Source organism: Erythrolamprus reginae, chromosome 10, assembly GCF_031021105.1.
Source record: "Erythrolamprus reginae isolate rEryReg1 chromosome 10, rEryReg1.hap1, whole genome shotgun sequence".
Lineage (NCBI taxonomy): Eukaryota > Metazoa > Chordata > Lepidosauria > Squamata > Dipsadidae > Erythrolamprus > Erythrolamprus reginae.
In genome coordinates this window covers 49,956,399-49,976,495 of record NC_091959.1, presented here as the reverse complement: position 1 = coordinate 49,976,495, position 20,097 = coordinate 49,956,399, and the positions used below count along the sequence as shown (strand labels likewise).

Here is a 20,097-nt window from a genome sequence, read left to right as displayed (position 1 = left end):
CACCTGCTGGCTTTGGGAGACAGGACGCCTCAAGCGCTCCCCCTTGTGGCAACGAACGGAAGGGCGTCTGACTGGAGGATGACTGGCAGGGTACAATGGGGTAGCTGCTCCCTTTGAGGTGGAAAGGAGGCAGCGGGAGGGGGTCAACACATAGGGGGCCCTCTGCACAGCGCCCCCCCTGGGAAGTAATCAACGCTTTTAGGAGAAAGAAAACCTCAGCCACACCAGGTCGCTCTGAGCAAGCTCTTTAATCAGATGGCGGTCGAAACAGAACGGCTCCCTCCGTGCACAGCTGCCCAGGGACCTGCCCACCACATCCCCCTGGCCTCAGAGACGCTGGCACTGCCCGGAGGGGCCTCCTCCTCCAGCTGCCACGGGTGGTGGGGTGGGTGTCCAGGGAGGGACAGGGGGAGCGGGGAGCTGTGGCCCAGGGCCTGGATAGGAGGCAGCTGGCGGTCTCACCCCAGGCCCATCGGCCGGCTGCCCCTGCCCCCTCTGGCTGAACCCTCGGGGGAGCATTTTGAGAAGAGCACTTAGGGGGGGGGCTGGGTGGAATGCAAGATTCTAAGCACAGCAGGGGCTCAGGGGGCAGGAATGCCCCACCCCAGGAGGCAGCCTTGGGGTGCCCCCCATGCTGCTAAGAGGGCCTCCAAAGGGGCACAAGGCAGAGTGACACCCCCACCCCACAGCAGAGCCAAAGGGGTCTTCATCGCTCACAGACGCCTTCACAGAGCGGCCCAACTCGGGATTTCTCCAACTGACCAGGATGGAGCAGGGAGGGGCCAGGGAGGGTCTCTGCCCTCTTCCCAGGGACACCACCACCACGGAGAGGCCCCTTCGTTGGCTGACCGATAGCCCAATTGGGAGTGGTCTGGGCACTGGGAAGGACCAGGATGTAAACATTCCCCAGATATTTACAGGAAATTCTACAGCAAAGACCAGGAGGATTCTGTGGCTGAGGCCCAGTTTGTCTTTCTTTCTTTCTTTCTTTCTTTCTTTCGTTTTCTTTCCTCTTCTCTCTCTCCCGTCTGTCTCCCCTTTCGGAAGGGAAAGGCCGTGGGGGATGGGGGAGTCGGAGAGGGAGTGATCTACAGCCACCCTGGAGGAGACGCTGGACTTCATGTCTCTCTCCTCTGGGAAAGGACGGCTCAGTTGATCCACAGCCGACAAAACTCTGGCCGCAGCAAGACCCCCTCTCCCCTCTGAAGAGCAAGAGGGACGGACCATGCTGCAAATCCACCACGTGTCCAGCCGATTAAAAACAGATCCTGCCGAAATCAGCGGGCCCTTCCCCTTCTGCAGAGGGCAGCCAGGAGGATCCTCTTCTTCGCCCGTCTGCGGAGGGGGGGAGAGGAAGGCTGCGGCCCCTCCCTCCCACAGCCGGAAGGCAGCCCCAGGGGCAGGGCGGTGGGGGCAGGCCCCCTCCTCTCGTCCTTCTGGGGCTGGAGCCAGGCAGGGCCCCAAGAGGAAGGCACTGAGCGCAGAGCAGTCGGTCAAGGAACGGGTGGTGGTAAGTTAAGGCAACTCCTCCTCCGGCCAGTCAGGGTTTCCACCTGGAAAAGAGGGGGAGGGGCTCACCTGACCTGCCTGGGACTCCACTGGACCACCTGCGGCCTCCTCCCCCTCCCAGGCAGGCTCACCCCCCCACACCTTTGCCTGGCACCCCCAGCAGTCCCCCCCCCGCACCTCAGATGGGGCTCTCGGGCTGCCCCTGCTTCCTCCTGGACTTCAGCTCCATCAGCCATGCGGGGGACCCCTCCTCCGCCCTGGAAGGCAGCAGAGCCTCAGCAGCCGCAGAGGGAGGGGGATATTGGGGGGTTGGCTTTGCAACCCTGCCCTCCCACCCCTTGTGGCCTACATGGTCATGTGACGCAAACACCCCCATGCCCTCCTTCTCTCACCTGCCTTCCTTCTCAGGGGGGCCCCCCAGTGCCTGGCCCCCAGAGCCCCTGGCCGGAAAGGAGCCCTTGGGCGACTTGCAGAGGGCGGTGGGGGGGCCTCCCTCCCTCCTCTCTTCCGACTCCGGCCTTTTCCTGAGTTGAGCCTGCGGAGGGAGCCCCAAATCCCCCTCAGGAGAAGACGGGGAGCAGCCGGTGCCCCCCCCAAACACACTCCCCCTCCCCTGCAGCCTCTTCCTGGAGGGGGTGGGGGGGAGTGAGGTACCTTGAGGGCGGAGGGGCCCAGGCCCGGGAAGAGGGGCAGGCGTGGCTGGACAGGGGGCAGCCTCTCTGCTGGGGGGGGCTCCTCTTCCTCTCCTGCCATGGGGGGGCTCTCTTCTTCACCACGGGAGGGAAGGAGGGAGGGGAGAATTACCACCAGGCCAGAGGGGGGCTTCAGGGCTGAGAGGGGGCTGTGGCTGCTCCCCCCACCCTCTTCCCACAGCCCCCCCTCCGGTCACTCACCAGGGGCCCCACCTGCGGAGTCCCTGAACATCCAGGCGCCGGCTGCCCCCTCCAGCCCAGAGACAGGGCCTGGCTGAGCGTCTCTATGGGGCCCCCGCCTGAGGGCCTGGGAGATGGGGGTCCGGTGCTGCCGCCGCCTCTTGTCCAGCAGGATGCGGCTCTTCAGGACCCTCGAGTCCAGCCGGGGGGTCTGCTGCAGGAGATGGAAGAGGCCGGCTTGCAAGGGGAGCTCAGAGGGCCCTCCCCCCCTCAAAAGAGCCAGAGGGCCCCTGACCCCCCCTGCAACCCACCTCTAGGAAGGGAAAGTCCGGGCTGGCCCTCTCCGAGGGGGGGGAGGCTGAATCGGCCTCCGGGCTGGAATCGTCCAGGCTGCGGCTCCTGGGGTCCCTGGAGGCCTCCTGTCGGTCAGTGGCCGGAGCCCTCTGGGCAGAGTACAAGGAGGCTCGGCGGCCGGGAGATGGTCTTTGTGTGGGGCCCCCGCTGCCCTCCAAGGACGGAGCTTCTGGGCTGAAGCTAGGACAAGGGGTGGGTGGGGGGCTGGGATTAGAGCCCAGGGGGCCAGTTGGGAGCACGGCTGGTGGCAAGGGCCCCTCCCTCACCTGAGCCGGGGGGGGGGGGGCAGCAAGGGAGGGGAAAAGGGTCCTAACTCCTCCAGCTCATGGAGGGGGTGCGTGAAGGGAGGGGCACCTAGAAGCGTTGTCCTGCAGCAGAGCCCAGCAGCCACAAAGGTTTGCAGGAGAGGCCGGCTTGAGGGGGGGGGCTGGCTGCAGTCGGCCCCATCCCTCCCCCAGGAAGCCACTTGGGCAGCTGCATGCCGGAGGGGGCCTCTCGCCACCTGGGTCCTGGGCAAGGAAATGGCTGAGCAGCAGGGGGCGCTGTGGGCTGGGAGAGGCCCTGCCCCACTTCCCTGGCTGCTGGGAAGCCGGAGCTGCTTTGGGGGCTCTTGCCCATCTGCTGGGCTGCAGGAAGTGGGCGTGTGGATGCCCTTGATGGCCACAGCCTGGAGACCCCCTCCCCGTCCCTCCCCAGGTGCCCTACCTGCCATCGGCCTCCTGCACGAGGGCCTCGGTGTCCCTGGGCTCTGCTGACCGCCGGCCAAAACACTGCGCCAGGTGGTCCTGGGAAGAGGAGAAGGGAGCGCTGGCCTCGGGCTCTGGGTCTCAGGGGGGGAGGGGGGAGGCTGGGGGTCAGCGGCACCTCCTCCTCCTCCCTTTCTCAGCCCCAGCCCGGGGCCACCAGGCCGGACTCTGAGACTTCCCCAGGGCAGCAGATTCCCCGGCCTTCTCTGCTCTCCAGGGAGCCTTTCATGAGGACCAGAAGCCCAGAAAAAATCCCCTTTGCGACCATGTCTGTACAGGTTCAATCTCAACAGATGTCGGAGAAGTTCAGGACGGTGAGTTTAATTGGACACGTCATGGATTGTTTCTTCTTGGGGTGTAAGAAGTTTTAAGGAGGGAATTTTGAATAACACAAAATAGAATTTGGGTTCAGGAAAGTTTGGACCGGCTGGCAGACCGGGGAGATTGGAGACGCTGGGGGCTTTCGCATGTCGGTAAGTGGGGAACCACCGAAGTGGAGCGGAACCGGGGGCAGGAACGGGGGGGCAGGGGGGGCTGCAAGGGGCCAGCTGGAAAGGAGCTGAAAGGGCTAGATGGTCAGGGGGCTTTTTCTTAAAAGGTTTTTAAATGTGGACTGAAATATCAATAACTGACGTCTCAGAAAAGGCGCAGAGTTCAACGAATCCACTTTCAGGAGATGCCGAGATGGGACGGACGGACGGATGGACAGACGGACAGACGGAGGCCCCAGGGAAGATGACAAAAGTGAAACGGACGGAGTGGGACTCCAGGGAAGGGTCTCTGGCCAGCGTTCGCTCTGTCCCTGAGTGTCCAGGGCCCCCTTCAAGGCCAGCAGGGACCCCCCCCTGAGAAAAACCTCCCAGGAATCTCTCTCTGACGCCTCCCAGGCCCTGCTGTCTCGGGGGGGGGCACCCATCACCTGGCTGTGCAACCCCCCAACAATGCAGCTTTGCTACACAACTACTCACCCAGATACACATTCGCGTGTCCAGGCTGCGGCCAATCCCTCCGCCTGCTTGGTTGGGGGAAGCTCTGCGCTGCCCCCCCCCAGCCAGCCAAAGGAAGTGGGGCTGCGATCTCCCCCCACCCACCAGGGAGATGAAGGAGGGGTCTTCCCTGGCACGGACGGGCAGGGCCAGCCGCTCTCAGCCAGCGCTCCGGAGGGTCACCCAGGGACGAGACCCCCGCTGGAAAGAGCGCAACCCAGAGGGGCTCCCCAGCTGACCCACTGGCCAGGGAGGAGCCAGGGGTGGCCGAGACCCTCGTGAGAGGCTTTTCAAAAGGAGCCGAAGAAAACCTCCTCCTCCTCCTTCCCAAGGGGGGGGTCCCCTTCTCTTGGTCTGTGTGGCAGTCGTGTCTCCTTCGAGACCCCCAGCTCAGCCACCACAGCCCCGGGCCCTGCTCATCCCGTGGCCAGTGCACAACAGCACACACCCCAAAATAACAATACAACCCCTGGCTCACACACACACACACAACCCCGGAGGAGGGAGGGAGGGAGGCCGGCGTCTGGAGCCACCGATAAGCAGCGGTTCCTAGAAGGGGCTGATCTCACCAATGACAGGCGCTTCTCCCCAACCCCCCCCCTCACGTCACCACAGCTCTTTCCTGGGGGGGGGGTGTTGTGTGTGTTGTGACTCCTTCCTAGAAGCAGCAGGGCACAGAGCCAAGGCTTCAGCCAGAGATGGGGGGGATTCACAAAGGCCCCCAAAGGAACAGCCAGCCATGGGGCCAAGCAGGGGGGGGAGGAGGGGGCTCCCCTGCTCTGCTTCTCCCCTTCAATGCTTCCGACTCCAGCAGGTTTTCTATCTCCGCCCCCCCCCCACAAAGTTCCAGAGTATTTTTAACCAGGGCCAGAACAATTCAGCCCGACATCTGCAGCCCCCCCTGTGCAAGTGGATTGGGGACCCTGGCCCAGTTCTCCCTCCAGCGGGAAAGCCCCCAAGCAGCCACAGCTGGTCCAGAGGGGGCCCAAGCAGCCCCCGCCCTGGACACCGGAAGGGAAAGCCGACCTCCGGCCAGGGGAGGCAGCAGCCCCTGCGGTGGGCTTTCCATGCCTGTGGGGGGGGGGCAGAAGGGGAGCTGTACTTAACCCCCAGGCTCAGGAAGCCCCCTCCCTCTCCCTGCTTGCTGAAGGAGGCTCTTGCCGGGGTTGCCAGGACCAGCCAAAGGCATCCTGGGCATAAACAGACCCACCCCCCAAAGGGTCAGCATCTCGTAATGCCAAGGCCGGGCTGCTGAAGGGGCCAAGCAGCTAGTGAAAAGGGGGGGGGGCGCCTGGCTGGGCCCACAGCCGCTCAAGTCCCGGGGGGGGGGGGCCGACTGTGCCAGGGCCTTCTACCTGAGCTCTACCTGTGGGGAAACCTGGTCTATCACCAAGCACCGTCTGTAGCCATTTTCTGGAGAAGGGCTGAATTCTGCCGAGCATATGACGGCAGGAGGTGCTGTCCGGCCGTCCAGGGTTCAAATCCCCCCCCCCCAAGAAGCCTCTTGCCAAAGGATGCGCTCGGTTCGTAATGGGAAGCAGTCCCCCCCCCCTCCAGTCTCTCCACCAGCCACAAGAGGTGCCACGTTCCCACAGGCGGAGAGGGGTTGTGGCCCAAGGACAGGTCTCCCCATGGACAGTGCCCAGCCACCCCCTCTCCCCCCAGGGCTGGCACCTCCCAAAGAACGTAACACCCCTCCCCAGCACGTTTTCCTGGCAGACCCTGTGTGCCATCCATGCCGCCCGGCTAAGTCCTCGGTGGGCAAATATGTGCAGAGAGAATCAAAGCAGGCCAGGCGGCTTCCCCTCCCCCCCCCCGGGGGTCCTCAGAGAAGCCCCTCCCAGCCTCAGCCCCTTTAAGCTGCCTGGACTTCAACTCCCAGAATTCCCCAGCCAGCACAGTCACGGCTATGGCAGGGAAGCCAGGAGTCCAAGAAGTCCTCGGTCTTAAAGGGGCCGAGGTGGAAAGAAAGGCTCCTGCAGCTCAGCTTAGGCCTTTTCTTTGGGGTGGGGTGGGGGTGCCTTTCCTCCTCTGGGGAGGCTGGGCGGCCAAAGACCCAGCAGGCAGAAGGGAAGCCCACTCCACTGGAGCCCCCACCCCGGTTGGAGGCAGCTTCTGCCCAGGACATCAAAAGCTGGTCTCTGCCCCCAGCCCCCCACCCACCCGAGGCAGCCTGGCCTCCGGGGGGGGCGCCTCTGCCCTGCCTGCAAGGAGCAGGAGAGCCTTCCCCCCTTGAGCCCCCCCTCATATTCCGGAGAGGTCAGCCACCTGCCCCTTTTGGGTCGGGGGTCCTGTCTCCTCCCCCACCTTCGCCCCCCCCCTCCGTCCCGTCCTTACGAGCTCCGGCGAGGGCTGGTCGGGGCCGCCGTCGGGCCGCTTCCTGAGCGAGGCGAGGCGGCGCTGGCCGCGCACCGAGAGCTGCCGGAAGGAGTCCCGGCCCCGCGCGGCCAGCTGCCTGAAGGAGGCCGGGCGCTTGAGGGGGGCCTCGCCCGCCGCTGCCCCCACCAGGCCCAGCGCCTCCTGCAGCGAGCGCCGCACTGAGCCCGCCCAGCGGCTGACCTGGGCCGGCGCCCCCGCCAGCTTCTCCCCCAGCGAAGCCATGGGCGGCGGGCGGCGCGGGGAGGGGCCGGGGACCCTCCGACTCAGCCCCCGCCCCGACCCTCAGGATCCCGCGCACGGCGGCTCGGCCCGGCCAGCCCGCGCATCCCGCCCGCAGGAGCCACCGCCGCCCGCCAAGGAGGCGCCAGTCGCCCGCCCGGAGAGCGCAGGAAGGCGGCGCGCACGGCTCGCTCGCGAGGAGCCGCCTGGAAGCCCCGCGCAACGCCCCCCCCGCCCCCGGGATGCCCCCCCCGCCGGGAAGGGGAGGAGGGCGGGGGGGCGCCGCTGGAGTGCGGGCGAAGTCGCCATGGCAACCACCCGAGGAACAGCCGCATCCCTCGGCCCGATGCCGCCGCCCCTGCAAGCCGCTTCTCGCCCCCCCCCGTAAGCACCGCCCTGTGCCCCCCCCTCCGCGGATACCCCCGCTGCCCAGCCCGGTCCTCCCGCACCCAGGTGGCTGAGCTCAGGTGGTCTCGGGAGAGCGGAAGGGAGGCCTTCTCCTGCCCTCCCCTCCCAGGCCCTGAGCTGCCCCCTCCCACTCTGGGGGCCTCTGCCCAGGTGACGTGGCCTTGACTGAGCTCTCTAAAAATAGCCCCGGGAGGGGGGGGACACAGGTGCTTGAGTGAGGGCCCCCCCCCCCCGCAGTTCCTGTTTATGCCACTGGCCCCAGGAGAGGCGCAAGGAGGGCTAAAAATAGCCCCAGCTTCATTGATCTGAAATCTGAGGGGGGCAGGTCCTCCCTCACCAGCCCCCCCCCTCCCTCCTTAGGCAGCAGCCTCCAGGCATTTGTCACCCCAGCACCCATCATCCTTCACCCTGACTGAGCCGGTTGGGGGAAATGGGAGCCCAAGGCCTTGGAAGCCCCCCCCCCCTGCTTGGACCCTCCCTGCGTGTTTGTTTGTATGCTGCCCCTCTCGGAGGACCCAGAGCAGCCCCCCTTCCAGGCAGACCGGCTTGAAATCCCCCCCCCCCCCCGAAGACAGGTCTGTCCCAAGCAGCCCTGGTCCCTGGGCAGCCCAGCAGCTCCAGAAAGGCCAGAGTCCAAAGCGCCTTGGAAACCAGCTGCCCCAGGCCCTGTGGGGACAAGGCTGCTGCTGCTGCTGCCCTCGTCTGGCTGGCCCCAGAACTGCATGCATGGAAGAGGAAAAGCCTGGCCAGCTAGACTCCCCCCAGATGCCCATGGGTGTGTGTGTGTGTGTGTGTGTGTGTGTGTGTGTGTGCTGGGGCAAGAGGCACATTCGACACCTGTGGGGCTTATTTGCCAGGGAACCGCTCTCTGCCCCCCAGGCGGCCCCCCGTTTCCAGTGGGCCAGGCAGCAGGAGGAAAGCTCTCACCCCCCCACCCCCCCAGAGGCTGCAAAGGGGCTTCCAGCCCCTTCAAGGGAGCCAGCCACGGAGGGAGGGAGGGAGCGGAGCCCCCAGGAGAGTCGGTCCCAGGCCAGGGGGGGCATCTCTCCAGCCCCCACCCCGTTGCTAAGCAGGGAGAGGCTGCAGCGCCTTCCTTTGTGGCCAGTGACCTCATTTCCTGCAAGGGGGGGCAGATGGGGGGGCAGAAAGCCGCTTAAGGTTTCTGTTGAAGCTGCTTGGGGGGACGGGACAAAATCCTTCCAGGGCAAGCAGCCGTGAAGCCCCCTCCCCTCTCGGGAGCCCCCAAAATGCAGAACCCACCAGGATCCTTCAAATTCTCCATCAGCCTCCCCCTCCCGTCCTGCCCATGGGGGGCTCTGAGGCTGCAGGACCCCCCCCCCATGGAAACCATTCTGCTGGGGAAGAGCCAAGGAGCCCCTCCCCTCCACCCACGACCCCCCCCCCGGCCCACGCTGAGTGACCCAGGGCACCCCAGCCCTGCAGACGCCCCACTCACCCCTGGCCAGTGGTCAGTCCTCCTCTCGTGGTAGAAACTGCAGCTCCGTGGCTGGGGAAAGAGGTAGGGAGAGCGCTGGGGGGCCGGGGGGGACTCCTCCTCCACTCTGAGGCCGCCTGCCCCCAGGTCCTGTTGGGAGGTGGGGACCCATCAAGGGGGGAGAAGTGGCCCTCCCTCGGCCACTCCCCCCCCCAAAGCATCGGGCGCTTTCTGGAGCCTGGAGGGGCCCGGCGTAGACGTCTGCAGGGGGGCCAGGCCCCCAGCCCTCCCCTCTGCCAGGCCCCACACACGTACCCTCAGGTCTCCCTTGCTCCGCCGGAGCCCCCCGGGCCTCTCGGGGGTGTAGGGCTGATCCAGCTGGGGCCCCAGAGGGAAGCTGAGCCTGGCTGGGCTGCGGTGGGCCTTGTGGGGGGAGGGGCACTCCAGCTGCTGCAGGGGCTCCGGGGACTCGCTGGCCCTGGTCCGCTCTGCTGCAGGGGGGTCCGTCGTCTTCACCCCGGCTCCTGCCAGGGGCTCCACTTTCCAGCCGCCCCTACCACCCCCCCAGTCCCTGCTGGGGCCCCATCCCCCGGCCGGCCCCAGGACTGCCCATTGCTTCGGACTGGCTTCCTTCCACAGGCCCCCCCGGTCCATGCGGGCCCCGGCCTCTCTGGCCTTCTGCCCGTCGGCCCCTCCTGGCTCCAGGCCACTGAAGAAGGCCGCCTTGGTCCTGGTCCCGGGGGGTTTCTCTGCGTCCGGTCGGCCCCACTGAGGCCTGGGCTCCTGGGGGTGGGTCTCCAGGGGGGGCGCCTGGCTGGCCTTCTCCCTCTGCTCAGAGCCGCAGGGGAGGGTCCCGGAGATGCTGGGCCTGGGGGGCCACTTCTCCCCCGGGAAGAAGCTGCTCTCTCTGTGGCTCTCCCGGGCACAAAGCCTGTGGGCCTCTGCCCCATATTCTGCCATCAGCTCATCTATGTCCACCGCCCTGGACCTGTAACGGTCGGGCGCCTCCTCTTCCTCCTCCTCTCTGCCCAGGCAGAGCGGGCCAGGTCTCTTCTGCTGTCTCTCCGGCTGGAGGGCAGCCAGGCAGGGCGGGGACCTTGGCCCAGGGCAGAGGGGCAGCTTGGCTCCGGCCTGAGGCCTTTCGGCTGATGCCTCCGGCGTCCTCTGCGGCAGCTCCTGGGCTCCAGCCTGGCTCTCCCCGGCCCCCGTGTCTGCCCTGCCCCCTCCCCCCGGACTGGGATCGGCTCTCCTGCCAGGGCTGACGGGGGCAGCCACAGCCGCAGCTCTCTCAGGCCGCGTATGGCTCTCCTCCAAGATTTGGCAAGTGACCGCAAAGTACGTGGCCTTGGGCTCGGAAGGAGAGCGCGGCTTCTCCGGGCTGCCGGGGGAGGTGACCTCCGCCTGCCTGGCCTCGAGTCCGCGGAGGCTCCTCTTGGCCGCTGGGCCTCCCCCCAGGCGCAGAGCGTCTCCCCCGCTGGCTGACTTGGTGGGGTCCTGCGGGGGCTCCATGGCAACCTCGAACCTGGCGGAGCCGTGGGGCAGCGTCCTCCTTCGCCAGCGCTCTGGGCCTCTGTGAGCAGAAGCGTCGCGGAAGCTGCTCGGCCACCTGGCTTCCATGGGCGGCCCTCGCGATGCCTTTCCTTCCGCCGCAGCCTCCTGCTTTTCTTGGGCCGAGTGCAGCTTCTGTCCCTCAGGGTCCTCCTCCGGCCCCCGAGGCGGCTTCAGGTCCGGGCTGAAGAGGAGTCCTGGGCATGGGGCACTTTGCCCCCGGCTGCTCTGCGGACCAAGCCCGCCGGCCCCGCCTTCCCAGCCCTTGGCCTCGGTGCCCCACAGCACTTTGGGCCCCACCATCACCCCAGCAGGAGCAGGCCGCCCCCCCTCCTGTCCAGTTTCCAACCACGGGGCGAAGGTGCCGCCGTCCTTCCTGCTCCTGAAAGAGTCCGCTGGCTGCCTGGCCCAACTTCCCTCTGGCCCGGTTCCTTCTCTGAGGAAAGCCGGCTGGTCCTCCTGGCCACAGCCCCCGGCTCTCCGGTTCTCCCTCAGGTTCCTCTGCCGGCGGAGGGTGACGGCCTTCCCTCCGGAGACGGCAGCCACCGCCTCGCTCCGGGCCCTCTCCCCCACCGTCTGCAGGACCTCGTACCGGGGCTCGATCCTCTGGGCCGCCAGCAGGGAGTCCTCCGAAGCGGGCTGGTCCCCCTTCTCCCCCTGGGTCAAAGGTCTGGGGTCTCTGGGTCTCCCGGGCTCCCCTGAAGCATCGGCCTCCCGGGCGTTGGAGGCCTTGGTCCACTGGCCCCCTGCCATGATTCTCTCCTTCCGAAGCTCCTGGCCATGGGACAGGGAGCCCCCGAGGGGCAGCACCAGTGACAGCAAGGCCGGTTCTCCGCCAAGCGGGCCGGCCACCAGGCTGTGCCTCTGCACGTGATGTTCAAACATGGTGGCTCTGACCGTCTTCAGGCAGCCGTCCTCGGTGGACGAAGTGGACGGTGTTCTGGCTTTGGGGCTGAGGGCCGGGTCTGGGTCTCCCTCTGTCCGAGGGGCATCTGGTCTGCCTTTGGCAAAGCTGCCCTGCCCCTTGGACGGTGTTTGTGCCACGCCGGCTTCTGCGCCATCTGCTCCACCCGCAGGCGGCGTCTCCCCCTGAAAGAAGCAGGAATACGGGGGGGGGGGGGGTTATGAAGCCGTTTGGGACGCAGACCGAGTCTCCTTTATTTTAAGGTCAGAGGTGAAAGCCTTCAGGATCACGATGTGGTCACCCCCGGGGTCCTTTCTCTTTAAACACTTCATCGCATTCTCTCTCTTTTTTAATGCAGGGAACAACATGGACTACGTTACACTCCACCATCCGTCCCGCATCCGGGGGGGGGGGAGCTTTGCCCCCTCGGGTTTAAATTTCAGGCTCGTCCAAAGAATGGACTCCGCCTTCACACAAAAGAAGGGGGGTGTCTGGTGGGCTCTCTTTGTGAAAAGACCACACTGGACACCACAGGGGGCTTTGCAAAAGGGCCCAATTTTATTAAACTGGGATTTATACAAGGAAAACTGCCCCAACCTCTTGCCCCCCCCTCCAGCCCCACCTACACACTCTCCCTCCTAGGGGGCAGGGCCCGCTAAGCAGCACAGTCCTTGGACAGACCAATGAGTCACCGGGAGGAGGGGGCCAAAGGCTGTGCGGCCACAGGCTGCTTGGGAGGAGCCCAAAAAGGGCACGGTCCTTTCGTTCACCTCCGGGGACTCCCGTTCCCATAACCCACACCCTGGCTGAGGGATTCTGGGAGTTGAACTTTAACCTGGCACGACAGACAGGCAGCGATCGAACTGACTGGTCAAAAGGGACAAATCCACCACTGGTCATCCTGGGGAGCTGCTCCAAGCATTCCCAGGCCGGGGGGAAAACGCCGTTTTCTGGGCCACCCAAAAGAGGCCCCGTGGGGACGAAGCTCTTGGGGACCAAAGGGCCCGTCCAGCCCTCCTGTCCCAGCTACCTCTTCCTTTGGGGGGGGGAAGAAAAGGAGTCTGTGTGTTCTCCCCCCCCCCAAATACCTCTGGAGCCTCTTGCACTTCCCCGGCCGACGGCTTCTTCCTGCTCCACTCAGGGGGCTCCCTCTGGGGCTTCGGCTCGCCTGCCGCTATGGGGCCAGAGAACCTGTGGGCAAAGATTCCACACGGTGAAGGAGGAAGAGGGGAAACACCTTTTGTGCAGCCCCCCCCCAACCTTTGCAGCAGGTGTGTGTGTGTGTGTGTGCCGGCTGTAATTGTCACGCACTTGCAAAGCCTTCCATGCTGGACTCTCCCGAGGGTCTCCACTCCCCCCTGCCCCGGAATGGGTCTGCCCACACAGGGCCAACAGGGGGCTATGGGGGTGGGTGGATTTGAGGTCCCACTCCCCCGGAGGGCATCGGCTCCAGGGCTTCTCCCACCACTCCTCACCTCTTGGTCAGATCCGCGGAGAGTGGCCGGGAGCGGAAGGACCGTCGCAGGCCGCCTGCCTTGGCCCCCGCGGCCTCTGCCGTCAGCACTTGAATCCGCTGCTGGATGTTCAGGGCCCGGGCCTCCTTCCGGGGGCTGCCACGCAGGGACTCCCTCTCGGTGGGCCGGGCCGGCAGGTCCAGGAGCGGGAAGGTCATTCTGGCACAGCCCCCCTGGCTCCCCAGCCCCCACGGAAGAGCCCCCTCCTCCTCCTCCCCCTGGGTGCAGTTCTGCCCCACGTGGCCTGGGCCCACCTGGCTGGGGGCAGCTGAGGGCAGAGGGATTTTGGGGGGCTCATGTTTCGGTCTGGGCCCTGGTGGGGCAGCCCCACTCAAGCCGGCTGCTGCGAGGAAGCCCTCCTCCTCCTCCCTGGTCTCGGCCGGGCCGGGCGTCTTCTGCCAGGGGGGCTCCTGGGTTTCCAATCTGCCCGTGAGGTCCGTGGGGAGGGGCCTTGGCTTTGTGGGGCGTGGGCCAGGAGGAGCTGGGGGTGTCTCTCCCTGCCAGGGGCCCCCAAAGCCAGCCGGGGCTGCCTGGATGTGCGTCCCAGTGGCCAGAGTTGGGCTCTTCCGTGTCTCAGCACTGCCAGCTGGACCCCTGGACCCTCCCGCTGAGGCCTCCTTCCAGGGAGGGGCCCAGGAGACCGGCCGGAGGTCCGCGGAGGGGGAGGGCTGCCTCCGGGGCCACTTCTCCGACTGGGAGCGCAGCAGCTGCCCCTCCTCAGCCCTCCCCTTCCCGGGCCGCCTGCTTTCAAAGAGGATGACGGTGTTGGCCTGGGGGCTCAGGCAGAAGGGCAGGGGGGCCACTGACTCCGTGGGGCTTCTGCCGTCCATCGGTTTCTGATCCAGCAGCGGTGGGACGTTTCCAGGCGACCCCTTGGCAGCGTCTTCAGATGTTTGGGCAAAGGCGGGGGGCTTTGGCATGGCACTGCCGGGCCTGAGTGCCTGGACAGGCGGCTTTACCGTGGCAAAAGTGTCGGAAGAGATCTCCCGGGAGAAGGGCTTGGGGGCCCAGGGGGGCCTGGAGGCGGTGGAGGGCATGGTGGCCGGGCTGCCCTTGCCCTCCGGGAGGGCCAGAGTACGGGGACCCTCCCCAGGCTTCCGGCTGGCGTCAGAGAGCGAGTTGATGACGGAGTGTCGGAAGGCGGCCTGGCTCCTTGGTTCGTTGATGCCGGCCAGCGAGGTCAGGGCAGAGCCGAGTTCGACCTGGGTGGCCATTGCTGTCCTTAAGGGCCTCATGGGACCGGGAGGGTGAGGGTCCCGGGGGAAGCAGCCCCCTAGGAGAAACGGAGGAGACACCGGGCATTAAGGGCAGGTTCCAGCTAGGGCATTGTCACGGGAAGAATCCCAGCCGCCCGGCATCTCTGCTCCCTTTCTCTCCAGCACAGAGACACCCGGGTGTGCAAGCCCCCACACACCCCCTCCCACGGCCACGGCCCCACGGAGCTCTTCCACGCCACCTGAGCATCCTGGGTCGTTTCACACGGACTCCGCCTGGGAAGGGCCCTGGACTGGGGCAGGGTCATCCTGGAGGGAGCAGGTCTTCTCAACCAGAGCAGCCGGCAGGAGGGCGGTCCTGGGAAGGGGGAAAGGAAAGAGGGGACGTTCGGGGGCCTGCTAGCCAGGACCGAGCCCCCTGCCCCCTCCCAGCCCCCCTCCCTCCAGGCAAGAGAGGACTCGGGGCGGCTGACAGTCTGTGAGCAATGGCACTTTTTAACAGGGCCAGCCCTCAGGGGGCTCTGCTTAAGCCTTTCACCACAGAGGCCCCTGGACACCCCACCCCTAAGTGCAAGCCAGGCTCAGGGCAGCTCCCAGGTGCTTCCTCTGCAAAAGCCCCCCCCCCAGCTCCGTCGGCCAAGGCGGAAGGCCCAGTAACCGAAGGACCCCTCCCCCCCCCCCGTGAGAGGTCTCGGCCTCTGGGCTTAGACAGGAAGCCAGCCGCGGTTTGTGGACGGCATTATAAGCAGGCTGGTCTCTGTAATCAGGCCGGATTGCGGCCTTCGCCCTGAAATTACAGCAGAGCAATTAAAGCGGCTTTACAGTAACCGGCAGGCCTTAATCCCCCCCGGCCCCCCCTTCCCAGGCTGGCTGGAACCCACAGTGGGGGGGGTGGGAACCCAGGGCCCTTGACCCAGAAGCAGAAGAGGAGAACTGGGGGTTGGGGGAGACTCAAGGGACTGTCACGGACCCCCCCCCCCCCAGGGCCCCTCCCTTCAGCACAGGGAAACCCCTCCAGGGAGCAGGAGAACGGAGGCGGGAGGCTGCCCAGGGGGAGTGGACCTCTGCCCAGTGCAGCCGAGGCCAAAGCCAGCCTGTTCTGCAGCTGACCCCGACTCCGCCTGGCTCCCAGGATCAGAGGGGGCTTGGGGTGAGCTGAGGGGCTCTGGGGACGGCAGGAAAGGAGCCCATGGGCCACAGCAAGGCCGGCTCCCTCTCTCGAGCCCCTCCTCCGGCCTTGCGGGGGCCAGAGGGCTGCTGACCCACCAAGCCCCAGGCTCAGACCCACTTCGGGTTCTCCAGCCGTGGCAGCAGTCGACCCGAGACCCCAAAGACCCCAAAGGGAAGCCCCGGGTGCAAACACACCAGCAGAGTGGTGTGGCCAGGCGGCCCAGGAGGGAGACTCTTGGGCACAGCAGCCCCCTTGCGCCAATTCCTGGCAGAGGCTCTGCTCCCCCCACCCTCGGCAAAACTGACCCTCTTTGTCCTTTCCGACAAGGCCACTCAGCACATTAAACCATGTCTGCAGCTGGCGCATCCATGCACGCTGCCTGCAAACAGAAGGCCAGGCCGCTCCCCTCCGCAACGGGATCCCCTCTCTGGCTTCACTCAATTTATTGGACTTCTACGCTGCCCAATCCCCATGGGACTCAGGGCGGCTAACAACAATATGACATGCCATATAAAAAGGCAAATATGCTAAAGGCCACACATTCTAAAACCCTGCAGCTCTAAGGGCCCCGGTGTCCGGAGAATGTGGATGGGCCCAGAACGGGAGCATCTCCAGTGCTGGGGGGGGGGGGGGGGGTTGGGGGGAGGAGACTCCCAGAGCCCCAGCCGTTCCCAGGCTGCTGGTTCCAAGGCAGAGTCCCAGGCGGGGTGGGTGGGGGTGGAGGCAAGCTGGCACAGGACCGGCGGCATCTCTGGGCAGCCAAACAAAGGGCTCTTGCAGGCCGCCCACGATTCCTGGCACCCGGCACAGGAGGAGGGGGGGCGGGAGAGCCCCACAGGCCAGGAGGCCCCTCCCCACACAGCCGGGTGTTCTCACCATGGCACAATGGGAGGCTCACCTGTCTGACCCTCCCCAACCTGCCACTCAGCAAAGGGGTCCAAGGCAAACAGCTCAACACCCTGCCTGACCAAGGGGCTGGACCAGCCTCCTCCCAGCAAGGGCAGCCCCCCCTCCCCGCAAAGCCCCCCCTCCCAGCCAGCGATCAGGGCTGCTGCTTTTACAATCCTTTGACCGCCCTCAAAATCCACCATAGACGGCTGCAGGTTCTGGTTTATTTCACCCAAAACACGGAGCCCTGATTATTTCCGGGGGGGGGGGGGGGACACCCACGATGGCCTGCCTCCATCCCGGGCCCTCTTCAAAGGGGTCCCTGCAGGGGAATCGGCCCTTCTGCCCAAGCAGCCTCTGGCCCCCATGGACACACCCGAGGGAACCTTGGCCCACTGCCCAGCCGAGGGCAGAGCGCTCCGTCCGAGCCGCCCCTCAGCCTATTACCTGCAGGCAGCCGGTCACCCCCCTCCTGCCTGGGCCAGGTGCCTCTCCCGCAGCACATACAGGCCGCGGCCCAGGGCTGCCTTCTCTTCACCGGCAACCGTGCCCACAGGACATGCTCCAACGGAGACGGTAAGCAATGCCACCCTGGCCAAGGACTGGCAGTGGCCTGCCCAGACCGGTTCCACCACACCTCGCCTGGCGTGCCGGGCCGACCTTTGGCCTGAGACTCTGATTGGGGCTGGTTCTCCTCGGGGCCTTCGGAAGGTGGCACCAGCCCCGTTATATGGCAGGGGACGCCGCCCCCCCCCTCCAAGATGGACTATGGAACCAGCTCCCTGCGTCTCGCCTCCGGCTCCACGCCTCTGCCGAGAAACCCGATCCCTCCCAGCTGCCTGCACCGAAAGGAGCCCGTTTCCTTAAAAGCAGAACTGTTTCGCCACACCTATCCACTTCAATTAACCTGGGTGGAACTCACAGCCCCCCCCCCCCGCCACCCCCACTATTTTCATGAAAAGGCAGGTTCCTGCGAGGGAGGGAAGAGCAGGCAAGTTCTCACAGTCCTTGAATTAGATTAATAAACAGATTGATAAAAGTTCACCCAGCTGCAATCTCCGAGCCTCGCCCTGAGCTGCCCTTGGGAAGCCTCCTTTCAATATCCTATGGGCATCGGGAACAGGGCCGGAATAGCCGTTTCCCCTTTAAAACCTGTCCCGTTTGTCTTCTCTGATTCACCTTAAACAAAGCAGGCGCCAATTGGGGAGCCCCACAGCTGAGGAAGTCTCCCCCCAAAGTCCAGCAGGCTCTGTTCCCCCTTGGTCTCTCTCCCCGCCTTCTTTAAGGCTCTTTCAGACCGGACTGGCCGTCCTTCTAGAAGGCCTGGACCTCCGGCGTTACCATTTCGCTTCTGTTTTGCCAAACCCAGGGCTGCCCGTGGCTGCTCTCTGCCCAAACCAGAGCCGTGTTTGTCTCAGAACAGCCTCAGCCGCCACCTGAGAAGGAGCAGCCATCTCACCTCCAAGGAGCCAGTCTCTGCCCCGGTGACTCTCAGCTCCCTCCTGGTCGAACTGGTCGGACTGGCCTCCGCATTCCTTCGGAGCTCCGTCCACACGGCTTAATAGGTGAATTAACTCTTGCTCCAGTGAGTAAGTTACCACTTAAGCAGCACCGTCCAGGCTCGTGGTGCTGGGCAGGAAGGCCGAGGCTGAAATTTAAGGCAATTAGGTGATGGGATGGCTGGAGGACTTGCACGGATGGGCAACTGAAGAAGCCCGGGGAGCTTTGCGCTTCCTGCCTCCCAGGATGTGGGATCCTGGGTCAAAAATCTCCCATCACAACAAAGCAACCAACCTTGCGAAAACTAAACATTGTATTTGTATTTATATCATTGTCGTAAGTCGCCCTGAGTCCTTTGGGATTGGGCAGCATAGAAGTCAAATTAACAACCACCACCACCACCGCTCCAATCGATAGAGCCCAGGATGGCCAGGGGCGCGTGAGCTGTCCAAGCAGCCTTTCTTCCTCATCATCGTTGGCCAGGAAACCCCAAGAGAAAGAAGCAGACAGGTTCCTTCCGATTAGCTGCTCTATTTCCTGTCATGGTTGAGAAGAATGCCAGGAATTCTCTTCCTGAAACACTCGACAAAAACACACTCACAAGAATTGCAGCCAGCGCAGGAGGGTGACCGGAAGGCCCCCCCCCACACACACACAGGTGGGTTGGCAGCCTCTCTTCAACAGCCGCCTCGGACGGAGCGGCTTCAATGTTCCCATCTAATGCACTTCCTGTTCACAAAGCCTCCCACCTCTGGCGGCCCACCTGGACCTTTCTGCGTGGCCTGGACCTTTCCCCCAGGAGGCAAAGCCCGGCAGCAGTACGGCCTCCTCCCCTCCGCCACCATCCCGAAGGGCCCGGCAGCTCCAGGAAGGCGGCCAAGCCTGGTTGTTCTCCTGGGCAGCTTCCCCAGCAAGGCCTCTGTAAACACGCATTGTTTATGAAAGCTGCTTAAGAGACTCTATTCATAACTCTCCTTGCGCAGACACACCTCTCTCTCCGGCGGCACAGCCCACGTGAGAGGGAAGAACTGCTGGGCACAGATTTCCCTCCACAGCCACAGCAGCAGCAGCGCCCAGGTTCCTCGGGGCAGAAGGGCTCTCGGGATCTGGCTGTTTTCCTGGCCACAAGGCCTTCTTAGAATGGCCACTCAGGACAAAGGAGATTGACCACCCAGCCGGCCCTCACAGGCTGCAATGGCCCAGAATGGCATGTCCACTTCAGCGGTTCTGCTCCCCAGATCTCAGGCCTCTGAAAGGCCTGGGAGGGGCAGGGGGGGCACCCAGAACTTCTGCAGCCAGTGGAACATCAGACTGGCCGCCTGGCTCCCTGCAGCCCCAACAGGACTTTGCCTGACCCTAGCTTGGCTGCTGGAGACACGGCTCCCCTCCTTCCAGAATAGGGGGCTCCATCGAGGCCCCGTTTGCAGGGGGGTCCTCCGAGGGGCCAGTGGGGTTGCTGGGGGAAACGGAAGGCCGCAAGCGGGCAGGAGGGGAGCCCCAAGTGACACCTTCCACCTGCAGAGCCTCGAGCCCCTCCAGGCCCCAGAAAGCCCCGCGGGTCCCACCTGGCAAACGGGGGGGGGGGAGGAGGCCCCGGGGGAGGGGGAAACAAGGGGGGGTGACTGGGGCGCCGGGGCTCCCTGGGCCTTTCGGGGACTCTGCCGCCCCCTCCCCCCCACGCAGGGCTCTCGGCCGGAGAGAGCGGGAGAGGCGCCGCCTGCCTGCCTGCCTGGAGAGGGGGGGGCGGCGGGGCCCCCTCCTCAGAGACGGCCGGGGGCAGACGGGCTGCGGGGACCACCAGGCCCATACGCCCCAGCCACCCGCTGCCAGGCCGGGGTGAGGGGGGGGGGGTCTTCCCGGGGGGGGCGGGGCTGTGGGGGGGTCAGAGGTGGGGCGGGGGTCCTGCCCCCTCGCGCCCCTCACACACGCGCACGCACACCGGGCCGCAGTCCTCACCTGGGTCGGGCCGCCGCCTCCCCGCGCGCCGTCCTCCTCCGCGGTGCAGCCGTGATTGCCGCTCGGGGAGGCGTGGCCTCGATCGCTCAGGGGGCGTGGTCCGCGCAGCCTAACCTGCTCGGTCGGCCCGAAGCCTGGCGCGAGGGAAGCGCCTCCGTCGCCATGGCGACCACACGTCCCCCCCCCCCGAGAGCGGGGCTACGTCCGGCCCGGCCCACAGCGCAGGCCCAGCTGCCCCGGGAATGAGGGGGGGGCGGGGGTCCACCTGCAGAACCCCCCCCCGATGTGAACGACATACTGCGCCCCGGAAGAGCCCCCCCCCCCGCACCCAACTCCCCCCCGGAATTGAGCGGGGGTCCTGGCGGGGAAAAGGCGGTCGGGCTCCTGCAGGCCGCGCCCCCGCCCCCCACTGAGGCGCCCAGAGGCGGAACCGGTGCCCCCTCTCCGACCACCACCCCCCCCCGCGGCAGAGGGCGCTTCAAAGACTTGGGGGG

At 65.8% G+C, this 20,097-nt stretch overlaps 1 protein-coding gene across 15 annotated transcripts; it reads right to left on the bottom strand.

Annotated features, from left to right (window-relative positions):
* Positions 1–229: 229 nt before the first annotated feature.
* On the bottom strand, positions 230–19,682 carry KIAA1671 (KIAA1671 ortholog). Of its 15 annotated transcripts, XM_070763399.1 has the most exons (14): positions 19,604–19,682; positions 17,607–17,795; positions 14,331–14,446; positions 12,836–14,147; positions 12,449–12,551; positions 9,224–11,545; positions 8,930–8,980; positions 3,441–3,520; positions 2,693–2,915; positions 2,415–2,595; positions 2,164–2,276; positions 1,902–2,044; positions 1,687–1,766; positions 230–1,553 (listed from the first exon to the last, which is right to left on the bottom strand). In XM_070763399.1, exons 4-13 carry the CDS (start codon positions 14,107–14,109, stop codon positions 1,688–1,690), a joined length of 4,569 nt encoding a protein of 1,522 aa, XP_070619500.1. In that variant the 5' UTR covers positions 14,110–14,147; positions 14,331–14,446; positions 17,607–17,795; positions 19,604–19,682; the 3' UTR covers positions 230–1,553; position 1,687. The 15 variants fall into 15 exon arrangements, 14 of the variants coding, with proteins under 14 accessions (XP_070619500.1, XP_070619499.1, XP_070619487.1 ...); XM_070763398.1 differs by lacking the exons at positions 1,687–1,766; positions 17,607–17,795 and having other exon boundaries at positions 2,164–2,273; positions 2,403–2,595; positions 8,930–9,058; positions 19,604–19,658; XM_070763386.1 differs by lacking the exons at positions 17,607–17,795; positions 19,604–19,682 and having other exon boundaries at positions 2,403–2,595; positions 8,930–9,058; positions 14,331–14,419.
* Positions 19,683–20,097: the final 415 nt, after the last annotated feature.